Genomic DNA, 24,025 nt, shown 5'->3' with positions numbered 1-24,025 from the left:
ATTCAAATATGATAAGAAAATCAAAATAAAAATCCTAATTACTATAATCATTTAACTTTCTTTCCAGAAATATATAAAATTCAACTATAATAAGAAATGACAAAAAACTCCTATAAAAAGGATTAAGAATTAAGAAATCTCACTCAACACCTCCCATTTCTCTTTTTTCAAATCTATACAAATAAGATGAGAGCTCAGAAAGCCAGAAAAATCGAACTAGTAAGATTGTTGTAATAGTCAAATCCTAACTATTTTCCGGTCCATTTCTAGTGGTTCAATACGCGCTTACAAAAAAAAAAGTTGAAGAAAAGGCTAAAGGTAACACCAAAAAACCTTACATAAAAAACCCACACACTTAAATCCAATCTCTCTCTCTCTCTCTGTGCGTGTATTTTAGAGGTAAATTACTAAATTATATCAAAGATCTTGACTGTTTCATTTCTCAGATGATTTTGATACCCTTTACTTTGATCTTTCTTTGAATTTTGTATTCTTTCTTCATTTCAGCTGTCTATCATCATGATCTTGAAAATAGTTTTGTTTGGGTTTGTTTCATTATTGATCTGGTCTATTTTTGATTTTGACGCTTTTCTTTTATTTGGGTGTTGTTTATCTTCATTCTAGAATTAGAAAAATTAATTCTTGGTGGGAATTGGGAATTGGGTATTGGGTATTTTGATGATCTGTTTCCTTCTTTGATTCTTGGTGGGTTTTGGGATATCTTTTATTCAATCGCAAGTTAGTTTGATTCTTGGTGAGGTTCTACTTTGAATTTTTGTTTTGTTTAAAGGGTGTGTTTATGTTCTTACCTTCGAATTTATCGAAATTTTGATGTTTTTGCCCCTTTTTTACAGGGAGATCAAGACGGAATAATTTGAAGAAACGGTGGAAATTAGAAGAGATGGCTAACAATGCGGCGGCTTGTGCAGAAAGGGCAACTAGTGATATGCTGATTGGGCCAGACTGGGCTATAAACATTGAGCTTTGTGATATTATCAACATGAATCCTGGGTAACTTTCTTGTCTATATGTCTATGTGGTATTTTGTAATCCTGGGTAAAGATTGCTTGAAATGACTGTGTAATTTATTTTAATATATTGAGAAATTCATCATCCAGATTTGAAGACCAAATCTCAAGTGATAACTTGAGAAATTCATCACTGATACTGACTCATACAAGGATGGGTTATCATTACCGTTTACGGGCTGTTGATGGATATGAGATGATTGTTGGTCTTATTTTAATTAATTTAGCTCGTTTTTGTTGGGTACCAAGTGACATGACTGATAAGAATATATCTAAAGTTTCAAAACTTCCGGATCAACAAATTTGCATTACTGATGGTGGTCGTTCCATAGAGTTAAGCGACAAGTGTGTAAACCAAGATGTTGATGTTGCTTTTCCTGAAGGGCGTGGTGGAGTCATGTATTGCAATCTAAACATACTGGTTTACACACTTGCCACATAATTCTTTGGGACGACCGCTATCAAGATTGTGAAGCTGTTGTTCTTGAACTTTTGGGACTTCAGATATACCTTGTCAGTTATGTCACTTTCATAAGGAGTATCCAGCAAGAATGAGCTGAAATCATTAAAATAAGCAGTTGTCTCATACCAATCAAGTCACGTAAAAGGCAATGATAACTCATCTATGTATGCATCAATATCACGTGATGAGTTTCTCAAGATATCACTTGGGATTTGGTCTTCCAAGGTGGATGATGAGTTGTATTCATTTTATCCGCCTCAGAGCGAATAGGAGGGACTCATGTATTTTGCATGCTCAATTTTTTTCCCACCATGGGCAAAATCATGCTGAGTTTGGACAGAAACATCTGTAATATACTCCAGTCTGGCAGTTGGGGTGGACTAGCTGCATAACTGAAGTTGTGAAATGACGAGGCACAGTCAGGATATGCAGTGGTGAAGACCTGGCCCGTCAGTCCATTAGGTTGAAACAATCCCCCAATAGTGGCAATTGTTTCGTGATTCTCAGTAGGGGGGAGAAGAGTTGCTTCAAATCCATTGGAGAATCCTGAAACCAACTGCCTAGGGAAACATCTCCATTATGATTTTTCCCAACAGGGAAAGCTGAAGAAGCAGTTACACGGTCACTAGGCTCCTTTTATTTTGTGTCCTTGGTTTCTATTTTAAAATCTTACTAGAAGTAGAGAAATAAGATAAGAGTGAAAGATGACCATAAGGTAAGGAGATAGGTGGAATGAAGGAAGTTGGTCAAAGGAAAACCCAGTTATAGAACTTGAATAGATCATCTCTTATCAAGAAACCAAAGTTAGTTCATCACTCTGTTAGTTATGTTGTGCTTGAAGTGCTATAGAATAGTTAAAAGTTAATACTGCTTGATGGATCTTTCTGTCTGTGCTGAATGAGATCCTTCGAGTTAGCTATTGCTTTATGAAGTTCTTTTTTATCAAGTCAAGTAAAAACCAATATCAGGATGGTACTGCAAGAGTTACAAAAACATAGGAAATGTTACAATTTCTCAATTACATCTCATATCATCCAAAAAAGTGCATCATATCATCTATCATTTTGCCCTTGCACCAAAAGTATATATTTTCTAAGTATCTTGTTAGAGAAGAAATATGGTTGTTCTTTCCCTCAAAACATTCATAGATGCTTTTTATGAATGTCAACTAAGTATCGTAAGTAAATTGCTCCCGGTTGTTCAATTATTTGGTAACCGGTGTCATTCTTTGATAAATGATCACTATGAGTTAGACTCAATAGAATTTGATCAATCCTATTTTCTGTCGTTAAGGTGTAGAACTGGACCAAGAATTCTCTTTCTTCATCCTCAATGTCTAGTCAATCAATCCATAAATTGCATAATGGGATTGTCTTCCATAGACATCTTCAGTTTTCTGCAAGTTCTCTGAGCCTGCAATAGAGCAGCAAACTCTCACTTCCTCGGGCTTAACCCGAGACACTCCAAATAGATTTAGAAAAAGTGACCAGACTTTCTGTACTTGGTTGCAGTGGAGGAACAAGTGATTGATGCTTTTCAAGGAGTTCTCACAAAAGAATCTCTTCTTTGAAGTTTATCATGAGTCAAACCGGCACCTTAAGCCTCTTAGGTGCTCGCCTGCTACTCATTCAAAACAAACAACTTTAAGAGGTGCTTTAGTTTTCTAGATCATTTTCCAAGGTGGGACCCCCCCCCCCCCCACGCGCACACACACACACACACACACACAGAGCTAGCTGGACAAGTGTGTTATGACTTACGTATCCAAAGAAACAGGATGTAGAAATTCTAGCAAAATACTAGGTCCTCATTTTACCAATCATTAAGACTTTTCCCCAACTGCAGTGCCATCCTGCAATAAATATCTTTCAGCTGTGATGCTGTCATTATTACAGCGAGATTATATATTAGGGAACTCATTTTTATGCAACCCTATGTCCTACCAATAGTACAACCAAAATCTCATGTGCTTTCCATTTACCCATTTTAGCTTAGTATGCATATGAAATTCTCTTTAATAACTGTGAATGTGCTTCCAGATGGTAGTTTTATTAGGCATGAGCGAAGCTCTTGGAGTCCAGTAATTTTCGTTCCATTATTTAATGATCACTTCATACCTCAACTGCCCCTTTTTGCTATAATGTAGTCCATTTAAAAAGCTATACTTTGTTATGGAGCTTGACATTCTTCACTCCCAAATCTCCACCTTTATTGATCACTACATTTTTCCATCTAACCGTATGCAGCTTTCTCTGCTAGAGTTTCCTTCACAGAGGAAGTTGCTCCTAAGTTTATTAAACTAGTTTTTTAACGTAGAAGGACGGGGAATGAGCGACATCAATAGGTGGCCATATGATCAAAAACACTATTCACCAAAGTGAGTCTTCCACCAATGGATAAATATTGTTTCTTCCATGGAGCTATTATTTTCCCACATCAAGAGTTCCTTGCCAAATCCCTTTTCTTTCAATCTAGAACCAAGAAAAAGGCTCAAATAAGTAGTAGGGAATGACTCAACTTTGCATCCAAGAATATCAGAAAGCTCCAAAATGTTGTCTTAGCATTTAAAATAAAAACACTTCTTTTGGCCAAGTTAATTTTAGGCCACAAACTGCTTCAAAAGCTAATAAAATGATTCCGAGGTGCAACATTTGGTTTCTTTCAGCATCAAAAGAATGATGTGTCATCTGCGAATATGTGTGATCTCCAAGCTCCTATCACTGTGTCCATCTATATGAACGCCCTTGAGTTATTCATAACTTCCATCCTCTTTAAGGGTTAAATTTAACACTTCCATCACATTGGCAACGGGATAAGGAGAGTGGATTTCCTTGTTTTAATCCTTTTTGATTGAAAGAACCCTTGTGGTTTAAATTTAACAACTTATTTATGTGATGAAAGTATGGGAAGTATTTCACCGTGACTGTTAGTTGTCTATCTTCATTTCACCTGAAAATTATGTACTGGGGGAAATGGAAAATTGAAAAAGGAAAAAGAAAGTCATGCTTATGGTTAGTAAAGTCTCTCAAAGAAATCCCAGGGCATGATAGGCAGTAAAGTAGGTAAACATGTATAAAGTTGGATGTTGCCTTTCTGGCTGATACAAGTGTAAGATGCACACTTCTGCTGCACTTTCTTTTATTTGAAATGGTATTCTTCGGCTCTTCGCTGTCAATTCATGTTCCATCTAGATCTTCTGAAATTGTTTGTTGTCCTGTAGTAAAATTTTAAATTACCCTAGTTTGTCTTGCCATGTTGAGCTTTTCTATAGTTGATTTTGTACCAGCTTACTGATTAAATTCTAATTGCAGACAAGCAAAGGACGCTCTTAAGATTATCAAGAAACGCTTGGGGAGTAAAAATCCGAAAATACAGCTCCTTACACTATTTGTAAGTACATTTCACTTGCCCTTACCATTACTAGATTTCATCTTTTTGTTTAGGCTACATAGAGTTAGTTTTGCAATTATGATTAAAGATACGGGTCTAAAATTTGAGCGTCTCATATCTTAGTAATTCACTTATCATTAGTTTAACAAACAAATATGACATGCTACGACTATCTCGTTCCTGATAGGAGGAGTATAGTTATCATACTTTAGCTTACTGGTGTACTACGTTGAAATATCTTTTCTGTGTTTCAGCACATCCATAGTGTTGGCATTTTGCAGTTAGGTCAATAACAATTGGCAATAGAAATTCACTTCATCAACGCGTCATGTTTTGACTGCTCGTGTCCCAAGACACATTTAAGCTATCAGTAATTCAATGAATATCCCAGGAGTAGATTTTTCATGTGCATATAACACTTCCAAATATGGCTATTGTCATGGGATTTGCCCTTTGAAGTTGCAAAAGATTTTGTAAAGAGAAACTTGAATTGAAGATTATTTACTAATTCTTTCTTTCTACAAATTATTTATTCAGGTTCTTGAGACTCTGAGCAAAAATTGTGGAGAGAATGTATTTCAGCAAATTGTGGAGCGTGAGATTTTACGAGACATGGTCAAAATTGTGAAGAAGAAGGTAAACAACACCTAATATACATGGTTCCCTTAACTTGTTAAACCTATTTGAAATCTCTAATAACTATGGTTTTTGATTACAGCCTGATTTAAATGTGAGGGAGAAGATTTTGATTTTGATAGATTCATGGCAAGAAGCTTTGGGAGGGCCAGGGGGGAGATTTCCCCAGTATTACGCTGCATATAATGAGCTGAAGGTGATTCATTTGTGTCCTTATTATTATGCTCAAGCATCTATCAATCTTTGGGTGAAAGCCTGTTCAACGTTGTCCTTGGTTGATTTTCCCCTTACTGTAGCGCCTGCTATAGCAAAGGTTCATGTTTTTTCAGTTGCAGTTGGTAATAATGACTTAGATATTTTATCACATAAAAGAAATAAATTCCTGGACATAGCTGAATCAGTTCATCTCTCTTACTTTGTCAATAAAAGAATTATGGGTGTAACCAAAGGTGGCTAAGCAAGTCTAGATGTCAGAACTGATCTGTTAGATAAGAAAGTGAATATGGTTTCCCGATATCAGTTCACATTGACCTCTATTTAGATTCTTTTGAGCTGGATAAAATGAACCGAAGGGAATGGAAAATGAACCAAAGAAAGATAAAGAAAACAGAAAGAAGAGAGTTTCCTTCCTTTTAGGTGCAGAGCATAGCTGCAGAAGAATAATTTTTATTTCTACATTGCCCCGTTGAAATAGTTAAGTGGTCCTTAGTAGAAACTAGTTTCTCCAATTTCAACTTGTTTCTCTCTTCTCTAGCCAAACCAAACAAGTTAAAGGAATGCAACAAAAGAAGTGCAAACCAACTATTGATCGTGGAAGTTCTGCAGAACTTCTGTTCATGAGACTGCTATAGCCTAACTGATGGATTCAACCTCATATTATCAACATATGTTGCCTTTGGCTGACGTTTGTTTTCCCGTTCCTTTGTAAAATTACTTAACTCTTTATTTCCTAAATGGAGAGTACTCCCCTACAATATTATTTTCTTTGTAAATTAGTTAACTGATACTGGCTCCTCCTTAGTAGCTTCAGCTCAAAAGTTCTGGAGAAGACTTCCTAAGATGATAGTTATGTTTTTCTTTCTGTTGTTAACTTTGTAATTGCAAAAATATGTTTAAGAGCATTAAAGTTTGAGTCGTCAAAACATGTTTGATATACTCAGTTCATTTAAGAAATCAATCCTCAATACATGTATTTACAATTATGTGGATCTAGCTAATATAGATCATCATAGAGGCCCTTTTTGGAAGTATGTATTTTCTACGTGGAGCGTTAACAAAAAATATATAACTCATCTAATACGAAAATAAAGAGGAAGAGTTCAGGGCACACTACACAGTACAAGGAATAACACTAACTTTAACCAACTTATGACGTAAAGCATGCCATGTGTTATGCTGCAAATATTGATCAAAATACACTTATAGCGTTTAAGTATAACAGATTCAATGGTGAGATAAAGAAAAACAAACCTTAATCTGATACAATATTGGTGCAGCAAATATTAGAATAGAAAAGAAACAACATAAGTTGAAGGTTTAACAACATGTGCCTGTTTCCCAAGAAAAAGTAGTTAGCTGAACATAATTTTCTTTATTTCTGATACACAAAGAAGTGGCTGCAATTTTTTTAGAAGAACTCCTAATTCATCACCAATGATCCCTGATTTAAGATATAGTTAACCTTTTTTAAGTACAATATAGAGATTAGAGCAGATGGATCCTATCTTCTATTTCAAACACCTCACTCCTCTCCATTTATCGAATGATAATCCAATTAAATTGAAAATACTGCTAAAGCTTTTTTTCGTGGGTAAGTAAATTGATTTTATTTACCCAAGAGCTTTACAAAATAGAAAACCAGCAGACTCGGACATGCAGCCCCAAGCCTTGCTTAAACACCTAACACATATTCCATCCATATCTAACTATTTCTATTATATTTAGGGATATACATTAAGTTCTTGTTGTCTACTTGCTAGTCTAGGTTGCACCATTTGTTAGACGATGAGGGTATATATGCGCCACTTTTTTAACGAGGGGTATATCCGTTCTAAATCCTGAAGTTTGAAGAGTATCTTTGCCCCTTCTCCATAAATGAAATAAATAAACTCTGCTGCATGCATACGTTCTTAGAACTATTATAAGAAGATCTTTTAAACAGTTGCCAGTTTAAAAAAAAGAAGATCTGTTAATTAACAAATGCTATATATACAGCAGCAACCAGTGTTACTATGGCTCTTGTGCCGGCCTCCATCCGAGTTCCCTGGCCCGCAGGAAGAGAAGTACTCATGGCTACAATATTGTGTTATCTAATATTGGTGTTTATAAATGTGTGCGACAAATTGGTTAACTTGAAGTTGTACATTTTCTGGCTTCTATCTTGAACTATATACTGACCTTTGACATCTATTCCAAGTCATTGCTGATGATCAAGCGACGTGGTGTTTTTTCCAAGTTTAATCGAAGGCTATTTAGCATTAATTGAATTTGGTTGGGAATTTAAAAGTTACCACAAATTACAGAAGATACAAGATATATGATGATTATATATTCTATATGCATATCTAATAGAGTACTGGAAAAGATTCTGAATGACTTGATTGCTATATATTTGGAATTTTTAAATATTTTTTAACATTAATGTTAAAGAAATAATGCGTTATTAGGATATTGCCGTCAATCAACATTTAAAGGTTATTTTGGTCATTCTGGCTTCCCACTTTTATACTTAGATAATATTAGTTTTTACCAATTTGATTGATCACTGATCTACTAGATTCATTCAAATCTTCATATATTTTCTTTAAAAATAAACATTGCAGGCCGCAGGTGTAGAGTTTCCACCTCGAGAGGAAAACAGTGTACCTTTATTTACACCACCACAAACTCATCCAATAGTCCACATGCCTTCAGCTTATGAGGAGGCTGCAGTTGAGGCCTCTCTTGAGTCTGATCCCTCTGGACTCAGGTATTGATTAACTTATTCTTTTCCGTTTGGTATGGTTCCAGCTCAAAGTGTTGGAATTTTGTTTATGAACATTTCACTTATTAAAAAACACTATTAAGATTTATATGGATATGTTTATGTGCACCTTCCTCTTTTCAGTAAGTGCTTCACTATTGTTTATATGCTCCACCTCTGTGTTTTAAAGGTCAATTTGTGTTCCTTTATTAGTCTCCCAAGTTAGCTATCTAGAAATTAAAATTTGAGGGTAGCACTTGCGGTATCCAGCATTTATGGCAACCTTGTTCAAGTGTAAGTGAAGTTTCTGATTCAAACAATGCATTGTTGGACGAAAAAGGGATGGGTGATCTCCTTATCATGGTATCAGAGAAGGACCCATCCTAATTCATAGTTTTTTTAATTTAGGCATCCCAGACTAAATTTCCCATGTCCCAGATGTCTAGCCCTGGGCGTGAGGTAGAGTGTTGAAGAGTTCCACATTGGATAAAAAAGGGATGGTCGGTCTCCTTATATTGTCTTTGGACAATCCTCCCCTCTTGAGCTAGTTTTGGGGTTGAGTTAGTTCCAAGATCCATTTATCATTTTCTATTACATGATGAGCTAGCAGTTCTGACCCATTCATAGCTGATGCATTGAAACTGGAAGAATGTAGTAAACCATTAAAAACTTTTGATCAAATAGAGCAACCTTTATCAAAGCACAGTTTCAATGTTGCCAGTTTGATGCTGCCCACAACATTCATTTGGTAACCATATTGTAAGTTTTAAATGCTCCCATCTTAGCCGAGGTGGTACAACATGAAAAGCCCTGAATTTCAGCTATACTCTACTGCTGCTTTCTTTTGAATTGAGTTATTATTGGCGTTTAAGTGACTTGTGACCTTTGTAGCACTGTCTTTTTATTCAACTACTGTGCACTCTAATTGCTGAGGATTTTTTATCCGACTTATGTCAAACTTACTGCAACTTTCTCCAATGCCCTTTGTCCCTTGTCGGCTGTTTAACGTGACGCCATGTACAAAATAAATGTAGAAAGTCAAATAAAGAACTGTTAGTTTCAAGTACGCAACTTTTCTAAAGAACTGGTAATTTCAAGTAAGTGACATTTCTGGTATTCTGTCTTTTCAGTGTTGCGGAGATTCAAAGTGCTGAGGGGTTATCAGATGTCCTGACGGAGATGCTTGGTGCCTTGGATCCAAAGAATCCTCAGGTCAGAACATGGTTTGAGCTCTTGTTTCTCAGGTTCATAGTGGTTACTTGTCTCTATTCGCTACTATGAAAGTTGAAAACCAGAAGGGCGGTATAAATTATTCATAGGTTAAATGAGTTTTTTTTGGGTAGTCTTTGGGTACTTTATTCGATCAAGTGGAAAATTTCAGAACTACACTTTCTCTGAATGCTCCCCTCCACCATTCACTAATTGAAATGACTAGCTTAGGTAAAATGATTATCTATCCCCTCCCCAGTGAAACAAAAATTAATAGAGGAAAAAGAAATTGTGCCTTCAGAAGTCCTTTAATGTAAAATCTGGCATGGTTTTTGTCTCCCATTTTGATGGGGGCATGTTGTTGCATCTAGGTCTTTAAGAAAAAATATTGCTGCAGTACATAAGGTTGAATGAAGTTTATATTGAAACATTGAATGTCGGAAGTAGAAGATATCAAACATTTTTTTGTGAGAACCATTATGCTGAGGTAGTTGTGGACATGAAATTGGTAATACAACAACATACCCATTGTAATCCCACAAGTGGGGTCCGGGGAGGGTGGTGTGTATGCAGCCTTACTCCTACCTGGTGAAGGTAGAGATGCTGTTTCCGGTAGACCCTCAGCTCAAGTAAAGCATTACAAATCAGTAAAAGAAAGAAATACAATAGTGAAGGAACCATGTTGAAAACTCTTATTGAAAACAATGGAGAAAGAAAACTGTCATTTTTATGCTGATTGAGATATTTTTATGTACCTATTACAGATATTGATTTTTTGTTTAATTTTGTAGGTTAAATAGGGTTTATAAATTATAGATATCCTATTCTTCCTTTCAGTACTTTTATAGCTGAAATACAAGGAACTATCATGTTGTATTCCATTTTCTGGATAAGTGATGTTACATACCATCATTGAGTGTTAAAATACATATTGGTTCATCAGCATTGTTACATCCAATTTATGTTTGACGGTACTTGTTAAGTCCAAGATGAATTATCGTTCATGTTTTAATTTATTATGTGACGTCTATGCAGTCCGTGAAGGAAGAGGTGATAGTTGATCTTGTTGAACAGTGTCGTTCTTACCAAAAGCGTGTGATGATTCTTGTGAACAACACTGTGTAAGAACCTGAAGTTTTTGTGGTTTTATTACATTTCTAATAGCCCCTTAACATTGTTTTCCTTTGCAAATAGAGACGAGGATCTGCTTTGTAAAGGATTGGCACTCAATGACAATCTGCAGCGAGTTCTTCGTAGACATGACGATATTGCCAAAGGAACCTCAACAATTACTGTACCGCCCAGAGAAATTCCTGTTGCACCCCTTATGAATGTGAATCATGAGGATGATGAGTCAGAAGATGATTTCTCTCACTTATCACGGAGGTAATGCTTGGTCATTTTGCTGCTATACCGTTTCTTCCCCCCCCCCCCCACTCGCACAGTACTTTTGTTCAGTTTTATACTTTTACTTTTGCCTGGTGTTTTGCTGTTCTTACTGCAAATATTGCCACTTTGGAGTACACGATGCAGTAAAAGCATTTAGATGAGATCCTTAAATGGTCATTGATATGAGAACATAAATTAACTCCTTTATTCTCCATCAAGGGAAGTTCGATTTCATTTGCGCGGAAGAATTTTATGTCAAATGGTTCCTAGATATCATTTTCACTTTAGTTCGCTCAGCTGTTTAGGTGGTTAATACAGTTCGACATTTAGCCTATTTGATATGCATCTGAGGTAACCTACTTTTAGATTTTTTTTACTACAAACAGTCAGTAGTTAATTCCATTAGTGCTAATGAAAAGAGACTAGAATTGTGATAACAATTTGTGTTTCACCAAGGTTTAGAACATTCATAGGTTTTTATTCATAAAAGAGTTAATAAAGCTTTTATCAACATATACCAGGCTATCATTCATTACCAAGCTCTCATATAAGTAATAATTAGCTTCTGATTTTTAATTTTCCACCAGCATAAACGTATGTCCAGTTACTTAATAGGAGATTTTGGGGATAAAGAAGAGGACTCGGTAGAGTTTCATTTCCTTTTTACAATTTTTAACAGAATATTGGGCCGATTATATTACCATACGAAGTTTGGGGGCAAAGGCCTTCCGAAAGTTTTGGAGGGGAGAGTTTGGGGTACCCAATTCTTGAGTTTTAACTTCTTTTCTGGACCTACTTTTCCTACTGCTGCCTCTGGTGGTGTGACCATAACTCATAGTGTTGTCAAATTCAGAGGAGGATTCACTGGTACTACCTGGGTTCTCAAGGGGAAGACTTCTGCAGATTGATGCTTAAGAAATTGTGCAATCTAGTGCCTCTGTGAATTTACTTTATTCATGTGTGTGCTGGCATGACACAAATCTCTTTCTTGGTTAAGAATCTTCTTTGAGTGAGATTCTTGAGCAATGAGTATGGAACCTTGCATGATCTATAATTGGCAATCATTTGTCCCTTGAGGGGACAGTAACGATTAAGAGATTTTAACTTATAATTGTCAATATATTTATAGCCATTGTTGAGTGTAGGTTTGTGCTTTAGGAGTGGTTTGTTGTGCTTTTTCCAAAATCTCTGTTAGTATCCCTTGACAGTGTGGTCTTCGGCCTTTTTTTTTCCTTTTCTTCATGTGTCACTGTCACTCAATTTGCAGAACTTCAAGAGATCCATCACAGGGACAGGGGAGGAAGACTATTGATGCGAAGAGCGAGCCTATGCGAATTACTCCAACTCTTCCTCCCCCACCTTCATCAAGGAGACCAGTTTTTACAGATGGTAAAATGGTTGATTATCTCAGTGGTGACAGGTTTGAATCAGAAAGATCACTGGGAACAGAAGGATCTTCACCTATTGCTGCTTCAACTAATTCAAACAATGCGAGTTCCATCCCATGGTCAAGTCCCAAGCCATCTTCATCTGCACCCCCTCCGGATGATTTGCTAAATCCAACTGCTGATGAGGACTTCTTGAACCCCACTGCATCTATGTTTACTGGAAAAAACAACCACAATGAATCCAATTCAAAAGCCAAATCTGCCGATAACTTGCCTCCAGCACCTTGGGATGCTCCTCCTCCTACCGCACTCCCTCCACCACCGGCCAGATATGATCAGAGACAGCAGTACTTTGAGAAACATGTTTCTGGTGGCTCCCCTCCCGCAAGAACTGGATCGACTTCCTATGACAACATAGTTGGACAAACAAAGAATCTCTCTATTAATTCTTCTTCACCATCCAAACCAGAGAAACCCGAGGACGCACTCTTCAAAGATCTTGTTGATTTTGCAAAAGCCAAGTCTTCCTCATCTTCAAACCAATCCAATAGATCATTTTAAGTGATTTCAATGAATATGAATAATGTGTGGTGGGGTGTATATCTACTTTTTCTTCTTGTAGCAATAAATATTAGAGAGGACTGAGTTTATGGATTACTGGAGCTGCTTCTTCTGCTTTATTTCTGTTCGACTTTCAGCCTTTAGGTGAGTGATAGTGTAGCTGACATGGCATTTATATCTTGGATCATATAAGGTGGTTAATATTCTGTTTTTTTTTTGTTTCAACTGATAATCCAATTTCAGTTTGATAGCATAGAACACATAATAGTGTGTCATGGTATTAGCTCAAGTATACATCTTCTAATGGAATCTCATTAAGATGACAGACACAGACCAACATCCTGCACGTTGGAACTCGATAACAACCTCTATCGATTCTGAAAAACTGATACGCAGCTTTCTCCAGCAATCTTCTTAAGTCGTCTCTCTTTCATACCACTTCTCAGTTTTGCTGCTTTCTCCCATAAACCGGTTTCAGCATACTTATTTGCTACCATGACCAAATTCCCACTCCTTTTAGGCTCCAATCCAAGCAACCTCTTTCTGACCTTCTCTCCCACTCCAGTATAGTCGCTAATATCATGAATGTGGCATGCACTGAGCAATGTTCTCCATATGACTGCATCAGCCTCTATGGGCATGTCAACTATGAATTTGTATGCTGCATCCAGACGTCCAGCACGACTGAAGATATCTACCATGGCACCATAATGTGCCATCATAGGCTTGATGCTATGGAGACTTTCCATCTCTTGAAAGAAACGATGCCCTTCTTCCACCATCCCAACATGGCTACAAGCACAAAGCACACCAAGAAAGGACACATAATTAGGCTTCACAGAACAATCCTTCATTTTCGAAAAGAGTTTCAAGGCATGTGCTGCAAATCCATGCTGAGCTAATCCAAGAATCATCACACTCCATGTCCACACATTTCTTTCACCAATCCTATCGAAGATCAAACGAGCATAATCCACTGCTCCACATTTAGCATACATGTCAATAAGGGAAGTTCCCAATTGACAATTCACATGCATCCCTTGCTCAATCACTTGACAATGAATCCATTTCCCTAAAATCAAGTCACCCAACTCAGCACAAGCAGAAAGCAAAATCACCATAGTTGTCTCATCCGGTTGAACCCCACATTTTCTCATCAAACGAAAAATCTCAATCGCATCATAATACCAACAGCTTCCCACACAAGCCGAAATTATCGAATTCCAAGTAACAACAGTTCTAAGCGACATTACATCAAACACCTTGTATGCATTCACAATCTTCTTGCAAGACCCATAAAAATGAATCAAAGTGTTCTGTACATACACATTGTTGCAAATACCCATCTTGATGACATCACAATGAATCTGCTTCCCTTCTTTCAGACCCAAAAAAGACGAACAAGCTTTGAAAAGAAAAGGGTATGTGAATTCATCAGAAGCAGCTCCAGAACGCCGCATTTCAACAAAAAAGGGAATGGCTTCACTATGTGAACAGTATTCACCTGTAGCATAATTCCTAATGAGGATATTCCACCACGACGAATTTTGCGATTGTTTGATGAGAAGACCGGCGTAAGAAGATGAGTTTATGGGAGTATGAGAAGCAAAAAAGTTGACAATTTTGAGGAGGATGAAATTTTGTTGAGATAGTCCTGAGATTATGATTTGAGTATGAATTTGGAAAACATGTTTCAGAGAAGAACAAGAACTGAGAAGAGCTATGAGTTGTTGGGTTTTGGAGGTAAAGCTCATGTCAATTTAAGAAAATTTGCGTGTGTTCAGTCAATTGTTCACAAGTTCTGGGGGGGCGTTGGTACTAACTTCATTCTATCTATCTTGTTAAATTATCCGCAATGTTCAATTGTTCATAAGTTGTGTCGAAAAGGGTAAAGGCAATGGATATTTGATGGAAAATGTTCAAATATGCTATCGAATTGGAGAAAAGATTCATTTATGTTACGGTTAAAAATTTGACTCATCTATGTTATTTTCACTTGAGAAAATGCTCATTCATGTAATTATTTGTTCATTAAAATGACATATATAACCCAAACGACATAGATGAGTCTTTTATCCAAGTTCAATAGCATATTTGAGCCTCTTTCCTCTTAAAAAAAATGATTTGTTCGAATCATAATTAACCACGTGTAAAAAATGGGTTTGCAAAATTTAAATTGAACAAATAATGACATGAATAAGTCTCTTGTCAAATTTAAATGGCACAAATGAGCATTTTCTCAAAGTTAGATGACATATACCTAAAGCTCGCAATTTAATTATTGCAATTGGTGCATAAGGTATGGTAGCATAGAAGTTGTATGTCTCTCAACATACCACATGCATTGCCTCTCGTGGAATAGTCACATCAACATTCAATTTCAGATACAGAAGGATACAACTTAAGTAACGCATGTTAGATGCTTTGGACCGATAATGACATGAATTGATTTATGATGTCCACAATACAATGGTATGACAATAATTAATATTACGCACCACTCAAGACGATCAAAAAGCTTTCTCTAAATCTAGTTCGATAAGGAATTTCCCATTTTCAGCCCCAATTTTTGAATTCTTGAACCATAACAACATTATCCCCTCCCTTTAAGAAGCTAGCTAGATCAATTATAATATCAAGCCAAGGCTTAATACAATTAACAATAATTTTAGAAACAATTTAATTAATATCCTATTGGCCTGGATTGTGAAGTTCTATTTACTCCGGTAAAAGGTCAAGGGGGCCTAATTTGATGACCATATTGGATATGAAAATAAAGAGGAACAACTTTCTTATATAGCAAACATAAAAATTATAGCTATAGTTTGCATAATTGCGCTTCATAGCAAATTTTATGTTTGTTATGGAGCTTTTGATATGTATAATTCGCTACAAATATTCAATTTTATACAAATTGTTCAGTTTTGTATAAATTCGTTTATACATTATAATTTGTATAATAAGATCTGTATTTGTATAATTATAAGTATATAGGACGAAAATATATGTATTTGCATTTGTATATACACTTTTCTCTCGCTTTATACAAACACAAACACATTTTATATATTTTATACCAAAATGTATAAAATGGCTAATTGTATATCGAATCAGATGGCAAAAAAGGGCGATGTTTGCTGCGAACTACAATTAAAATAAACTATGACTATAACATTTAATTTGAATTAATAGTTTGCTATTTCATACAATTTCCCCAATAAAGATCAATCGAAATCTAGCTAACATAATGAAGAATTAAACAATTCCAAAAATATAAATATTTCACATATATAAGGATATTGCTAAATATTTTATTTATTCCACATATATATGGATCATTGTTTACCATTCACAAATATGAAAAATACAGATACATGCAAAAAAAAAACAAAAAAAACTTACTCTATTATACAATAGACACTATTAATGCCTTATTATTCATCACCTTAAATATGCAATATAATTACCTTAAATAAAATTCAAACTTCTTTATGTCTATGTCTTTAATTATTTAGAGAGACCAAATGGAGTAGCAATTAAATAAAGATCATTCTTTCTCCTGGCTGTTAATCCTTCTGTTTCAATCGTGTCCAAATCATTTGGATTAACTCCATCAGGAACCTTCCAATCAAAGTGATAAAGTAATTGGGATAAAGGATGTGCAACATTAACTAAACCAGATAACATTCCGGGACACATTCTTCTTCCTGCACCAAACGGAATAAATTCAAAGTGATTTCCTTTAAAGTCAATAGTACTATTCTCAAATCTCTCCGGAATAAAGCTTTCTGAATTATGCCAATATTTGGGATCTCTACCAATCGACCATGCATTAACCAGAACTTTGGTTTTCACAGGTATTGTGTATCCATAGATCTTTGTCTCTTCTCTACATTCCCTTGGGAGTAACAGAGGAGCCGGAGGGTGTAGCCTTAATGTTTCTTTGATAACGAATTGCAAGTAGTTCAATTCTTCCAAATCAGTATCATTAAATGTTTTTTTCCCATTTAATCGTTGTCTCACTTCGAGTTGTGCTTTCTCCATGACACGTGGATTTTTAATTAATTCTAAAAATGCCCAAATTAATATTGTAGATGCTGTTTCAGTTCCTGCTAGAAACATGTCCTACATGTAAAATTAAAGGTATAAATAATATCGAAGTTTAAAAGATTTATAACACAAATAAAATTACTTTTAAAGATGTGTTATACTTACAAGTATGACTGCTTTAATGTTTTGATTTGTAATAGGAGGTCCAAATTCTTCGCTCTCCATTACTCTAAGTAAAGCATCAACAAAATCTTCATTTCCAGACTCACCATTACATTTCTTACCTTTTGCTCGATTATCTCGATGATCATTAACGATTTTCTCCAAGATTTCATCAGCCTTTGAGTGTGCCTTTGACAATTTGGATTTCATTCCACTGATATTATGGAGCCACTTTTGGGAAGGAAACAAATCAGTTAAGTCAAATCCTCCAATTAATGAAAAAATATCTTTTACCAACATTATTAACTTATTTCGATCATGTATGATTTTTCCAGATACTGACCTACAAGTTACAGTATTTGTAAACCAAAAGATCTTGTTGGATAAGTTGATCAATGAGTCAGGTGTACTGGAACGGAGAGTTGAAATGAGATTTGATATCTCTTCTTGTCGAATTGAAGCAAATGATTTGACCATTTTTGTACTAAGAAGTTCTAGGACACAAACCTTTCGCATATTTCTCCAGTAATCTCCATATGAACTAAAGCCTATGTCCGTGCAATCATAAAATATGATACTCGCGGACATAATTTGTGGCCTATCTACAAAATGGAGGTCTTGAGTTTTCATAATTTCTTTTGCCATTTCCGATGAAGATATAACAATTGTTGAAATGTTCCCAAGACGTAAGTGCATGATTGGGCCATATTTTTTCGATAGATTTCTAAGTGAACGATGTGGTAGATCGCTCATTAATTGATGCAAGTTTCCTATAAAAGGTAGTCTCCATGGTCCAGGAGGCAATGTTTTGTTTGGAGATTTTGATTTTTTCCATTTTTGAGATACAAGGAAGAAAGAGGAGAGGAAGAGAACAAGTGAGATAAAGAGGAAGTAGGGAAAATGTTGATACTCCATTTTGGAAGCTAAGAAAAAAGGAAACATGCACACTTATATCTTATAGAGATACCAGCATTATGTTTAGGTTTGTGTGTATATATAATACTAGTGAGGAAATAGTCCGTGCAGAGCACGTGCCCAATATTAACTCATAAATTATTTGTTTGAAATAATATTCATTAAATAATTTATTTTTTTAAAATAAAAATCAACTTTATATTTGTGGTAATAGATTATCTAATTAAGTGTGAAATGAATATGTGATAAATAATTTTAAATGGTGTTGATTAAACGATTTTAAATTTTTGATCCAAAAAATATATATTAATTTCATTCTTTTTTTTCGAAAATTTGACGTGATGGATCCTTTTAGGATCTCCATAATTGAAATCTTTTTCTTCATTGTTTGCCACTTTTTTTTACCTAAAATAATTATAAAATTTACTTAAATTTCAACGACACTCAAAGTAAGAAGAGCATGTTTGGCTTGGCTGAAAAAAAAAAAGCTTTTAAAAAGTAATTTTTAAAGTCAAACTTAAATGACTTTTAAGTAAAAAAAAAAAAAAAAGTGAGAGATTTCTATTTTTTATTTTTAACCTTTTAAAATTATTTTAAATCCTTTTTAACTTTGTTAAACACTTTCAAAAGTTAAAAATGACTTAAAAATAGGTTTGACCAACTTTGAAGTCAATCCAAACAGTCTCAGAAGCTATACGTAAAAAAACTGGATTTAACATGAAAATCGATAGCCTAAATAGGTCCTATAATTTCAAAAAATTAATGACTACCTTTTTCTCTTAATAAATCTATCTATATATAATAGGAGAGGAAAAAACGCCACATGTCAGCACCACAATTAATCTCAAAATTTCAGTATTTAAAAAGTCAATTAAAAAAAGATAAATAAAAAATATGATTTTTTTTTTAAAAAAACACATGTCAGCAATTACTAAAAAAACTGCATCTTTCTGTTCTTCAAAATTTGATTTTAAAATATTTTTACAATGTAATTTTACAGTTAAAGCCAACTGTCAACACCCAAAAAATTGAGATTTAATATTTTTAAATAAAATATTAAATTTATGAATTATTAATATTAATTTAAAATCTGAAAATAAAATAAAAATTATTAACACTAAAAAAAAAAAGATTTTACAAAAAAAAAAATACAATATAAAATAAAATAAAATCAAAAAGTTACGTAACTACATCTTAGGTATCCTTTTTTTTACTTCATTTTTGAATTTTTTTGAAAATGATAGTTATCCAAATCAATATCCAAACGGATAAGTTTTTGAAATTTGAGTGATTAATTTTAAATTTAAATTTTAAAATATAAATAACTAATTTTATTCCTAGAAAATAGTTAATTGCATAACACACGTTTAAATAACAAAAATCATTCTTAACTGCACCATTTACATCTTCTCAAAAACTTACTCATTTCAGAATTCTTATTCTCTTATATTTATTCAACTACTTAAACATGATAATATTTTTTGCTTTTCGTATTTGCTTTTATGATTAGTTCATGAGTATGAAGAGAAGATCATTTGATTTAGAAGAGTTCAGAAATAGATTCTGACAACATTGATATTTCTTTTAAGATAAGTTCATAGTTTTTCATATTAATGAAAAGGAGTATGTTTAATTTTGTTTAAGATAAGGAGTATGTGTTATACTATTAATCAATGTGCTTATTTAAATATATACAATATGTATATTACATAGAAATATGACTTTGTTCTCCTAATGAAAAAAGTATTCATCCTATTTCAATTTATGTGATGTTGTTTTATTATATTTAAGAAAAATGTGAATACTTTGTAATGTTTCAAAACTATTCTAAAAATAAATAAATTTTTAAATACAAGACCTATTTTTATGAAATTATATCAAAATATTTCTAACTACACATTACTGTTTCATGTTGGATTCCTAAAAACCTGGAACCATAAATCAATGTATGTTTAGGACTTCTCTACTTTCTTTTTATTTTTGGAATTAATCAAACTTTTATATCAACTATTTAAACTAAAAATAAATTGATTATCTTTATATAAATTCTGCATACAAACAATTGTTAAAAACTTTCAAAATAGAAAATAAGAAAAAAGAATTTACAAGATTCTGGAAAAATATGAAATCAGAATAACTGAAATTTGTGCCATACTTTTCTACTTATAGTTATAGTTATTTTTATTTGATACTTTTTTTTCTTTTAAAAATTTCATAAAGGCAGAGTATTTTAATTTGTAAATTGAATCCAAAAACAAAATTTAACAAATTAAAATAAAATATTGCAAACTCAAAATTAACGTACAATACCATTAAAAATTAAATCACACTTTTTAAAACTCTATTTTATATCAAAATAGAAATTACTTTTTTATAACAATTGCAAGGTCAGTTTTATCTCCCAAAAGGGTTAAATTGATTATTTATAACAATTGGAAGTTTAAAATAAATGAAATTTTACTAGAAAAATTAATTGTATTGTATTAAAGGAAAGTAATAGACCAAACTATTAAAATATTGAATAACAATCATATAAATTCAAATTCAAAATTTATTTATACATATAAAATATTTAATGGATATTGCACAAAATATAAAAATAATTATCAACAAAATTGATATATCTTAGATCAATATTGAATTGAATATTAGAATAATTCCAAACAATAACTGAAAGTAATATTGAAATTTTAAAACTAAAACAAGCCTAAATTTGTGCCATACTTTCCTACTCATATTTATTTTCATTTCAATACTACTTTTTCCTTTTAAAAATTTCATAATTCAAAGTATTTTAATTTGGAAATTGAAAATCCAAAAAAGAAATACTTCTTTTTCCTTTTAAAAACTCATAATTCAAAGTATTTTAATTTGTAAATCGAAAAATAAAACATTACAAACTCAAAATTATAGATATCACTAAAAAATTAGATCACACTTTTCTTAAATCTATTTTATAGGAAATTAGCAACTACTTCAATATAACAATTACAAGGTCTATTTTATCTCCCACGGGATTAAATTGATTTATTTATTTTTAAATTGAGATATATATTTTAAGTGTTATTGTAGTTACTTAGAATTAATAAATTATTAACATAGTTTTTTTATTCAAATGACATAAAAATAAAAAGTATAGACACGTAAAATTATTTGAAGTATTTGATGTTTGATTATCCTTGAAAGAATTCAACATAATATATATATAAAATATTTTATTAGTTATTTTTAATTATAAAATTATTACATTTTAAATCATCCGCGCAACGCGCGGGCATGCATACTAGTATAATTAAATTATAATGAAACAAAGAGAAACTTTTTTCCCCGAAAATATATAGGTCCTATAATTTTGAAAAATTAATGACTACCTAACCCGTAGCCGCTACAACCTCTGCCACAGCCTCTGCCCTTCGGGTGAGCACTCTGTGGTGAGCACTTTGTGCGCAGGGGATGTAAACCGCACTAGACAAGCCCTATGCGACAGGCTCGACTCAGAAGGCATTGAGGGGGGATCGATCCCGGGTCATCCGTGTGGATAACCACCCTCCAAACCAATTGAGCCATCCCGAAGGACAATGACTACCTTTTTTCTCTTCATAAATAATTAAATTATAGTTAAGCAAAAAGAAACTTTTTATCCCAAAAATATGTTGAAGCTGCTTAACTTTAGCAGGGGACCCACATTGAAAAGAGATAAACTACATAGGAGATGCTTTTTTTTTTTTTTGTCTATTATGGGAAATGTTCAAGCAATATAACATATAATACAATACAATTAAATCATAAAGCTCTCAAGTGAGAAGCCTTAAATGACCAAAATACCCCTTAATTAATTCTTATTCCTAAGAAACACATATGTCGGTGGTGTGCTGACTGCTTGGTGTGCTGACTGTCACTTATTATATAAGAGAATTACAAAAATATTTGGAAATTAAAATTAGTACTCTTTCCGTTCTAATTTATGTATTCATATTGATAAATTTAATGCACCAAATCTACTCAAAGTGATACTTAAAGTGAACTTACTATCAAAGATAATGAATCATTTTTGCCATATTCTCTAATTATGTTTCACTTAACACAAAATTTAAGAAAAAATAAATTTTAAAATTCATGGTATAAAATAAATCGAAAATATTTTTGTAATTTTATTATTATAGGAAGTAATGAGAAAACACACATACTACAAATTCCCAAAGAATCAAGTGAACATAATATCAATGTCCTCTATATATCAATGACAACTTTTGATGTATGCCTGCAAAGGACCATTAGTTTAGGTGGTTAATAGAGAGAGATGGACCATTATAGGGAGGAAAACCTTCTTTTAAAAGATATTTTTAAATTTTTTAATTTTTCATCAAATTTTTGAAAAATATTTTCTCTGGAAATTTCTTTTCTTAAAAATAAGGAAAGAGATGTCTTCTTTAGAAATAGATTTCTTTAGATATAGATTTTTCTTTCTATAATAAAAAGAATAATGAATAAACCTAATAAGAAAAATGTTATTATTGTTGTTGTGAATTAAACAACGGGAGGAAATAAATGTATTGAAGGACAATATATTGATGTGTCTCAATCAGATTTAATTGCTTGGAAAGAGAGACCTTGGTATCTCCGACCCTATTATCTATTTTACTCTCTATTTCATAATATAATTTTTTTCCCAAATAATCAATTTATATTATTTTCATGTGATAAAATTTTTTATTTTTTTAAGTTTTTAATTTAATATAACATTATATTTTATTTTAAATTTCTAAATGATATATATTGCAAGCAAATATTATATAATAGACAAATTAATGGGCAATTCAAATAAAAGTGAAATCATAAATGAAATACAATTACATAACATAAATACTCAACTTTCAAGATTATTATGTTGCTCCCATAAATGCTCTATTAACGCATTACAGAGTTCAAAATGAGCATTTTTGTCCTTAATTTTTTATGTGTAGATAAAAATTGTTCAAATCGGAAATTTTCATCTAATACCATTTATGTCGTTGCAGTTGGAGCCTCTACAACATCTTGACTTGGTGCATTAAGATCACGTTTATCCTCGATTATCATGTTGAGCAGTATAATAATACATGTAGTCATTATATCATGTAACACTTTCTTTTTTCCAAAAGCGTGACTGTCTTGCAACAATTGCAAAACGTGATTACAAAACTCTGAAGGCACGTTCAACATCTTTTTGACACGATGCTTGTTTCATCGCGAAATATTTCTTCTTTTGGGAACGTGGATCACGAATTGTTTTAACAATTGTAGACCATTTAATTTTGTGCATTCTTTTTAATGAAACTTAATAATAAATCAAATCATATTAAAGTGACAAAAAAAAGTTTTTTTGAAATATTATTAATTCAAGATAAAAGTAGTATATATTAAATAATACATTTTAAAAAATATATTATATTACATTTCGAAAGAATTACAAATATTAGTGTCACGACCCAAAAATGGACGTGATGACACTTGTCTTAACCCACTAAGACAAGTCAGCCTAAAACTCAACCATTACAATAAAATGCGGAAATTTTTATAATAAACTCAAATATACCCCCAAAATTTGGTTGTCACGTGTACAAGTCTCTAAAGTATTACAATTGAATCAAAAGAAAAATACAAGTCTCATATGACATTGTTTCTAGAGTAGAACAAGATCATAAATAGGAGTAAGAAGGATCGTTGAGAAGACAAACAACTACCTCACAAATCTCCCAGAAGCCTCAGAAAAGAAGAGAATAACAAGTACCACAAAAATTCAGGCTCGTAACCTACAAAAATTTGTAGAAGCAAGGGGTGAGTACCAAACCACACGGTACTCAGCAAGTAAACCTCTAAACACGAGCTAAGG

The 24,025-nt window shown here is 33.1% G+C and overlaps 3 protein-coding genes across 13 annotated transcripts in view; 1 reads left to right on the top strand and 2 right to left on the bottom strand.

Annotated features, from left to right (window-relative positions):
• Nucleotides 1-834: 834 nt before the first annotated feature.
• LOC125854581 (TOM1-like protein 3) lies at nucleotides 835-13,231 on the top strand. Its single transcript, XM_049534161.1, has 9 exons — nucleotides 835-1,011; nucleotides 4,803-4,881; nucleotides 5,419-5,517; nucleotides 5,600-5,713; nucleotides 8,340-8,485; nucleotides 9,610-9,691; nucleotides 10,724-10,809; nucleotides 10,883-11,074; nucleotides 12,345-13,231. Exons 1-9 carry the CDS (start codon nucleotides 902-904, stop codon nucleotides 13,024-13,026), a joined length of 1,590 nt encoding a protein of 529 aa, XP_049390118.1. The 5' UTR covers nucleotides 835-901; the 3' UTR covers nucleotides 13,027-13,231.
• Nucleotides 13,232-13,272: 41 nt separating this feature from the next.
• LOC125854582 (pentatricopeptide repeat-containing protein At2g36730) lies at nucleotides 13,273-14,825 on the bottom strand. The gene has a single exon (XM_049534162.1). It carries the CDS (start codon nucleotides 14,778-14,780, stop codon nucleotides 13,395-13,397), a length of 1,386 nt encoding a protein of 461 aa, XP_049390119.1. The 5' UTR covers nucleotides 14,781-14,825; the 3' UTR covers nucleotides 13,273-13,394.
• A 1,490-nt stretch (nucleotides 14,826-16,315) lies between these two features.
• The window catches only part of LOC125854228 (premnaspirodiene oxygenase-like), a 307,705-nt gene continuing 299,995 nt past the window's right edge, over nucleotides 16,316-24,025 (bottom strand). For 6 of the 11 annotated variants that reach the window (XM_049533724.1, XM_049533716.1, XM_049533715.1 and 3 more), the window contains 2 exons: nucleotides 17,242-17,360; nucleotides 16,316-17,151 (listed from right to left, as the gene is read on the bottom strand). In XM_049533724.1, the coding sequence (XP_049389681.1) occupies nucleotides 16,534-17,151; nucleotides 17,242-17,360 (737 nt within the window). In that variant the 3' untranslated portion in view covers nucleotides 16,316-16,533. The remainder of the gene's footprint in view (nucleotides 17,152-17,241; nucleotides 17,361-24,025) is intronic. The other 5 variants (XM_049533719.1, XM_049533718.1, XM_049533717.1 and 2 more) reach the window with 1 other exon arrangement.

Source organism: Solanum stenotomum, chromosome 2 (assembly GCF_019186545.1).
Source record: "Solanum stenotomum isolate F172 chromosome 2, ASM1918654v1, whole genome shotgun sequence".
NCBI lineage: Eukaryota > Viridiplantae > Streptophyta > Magnoliopsida > Solanales > Solanaceae > Solanum > Solanum stenotomum.
Note: the sequence above shows the minus strand (reverse complement) of the source record. Positions and strands in the feature narration are given on the sequence as shown.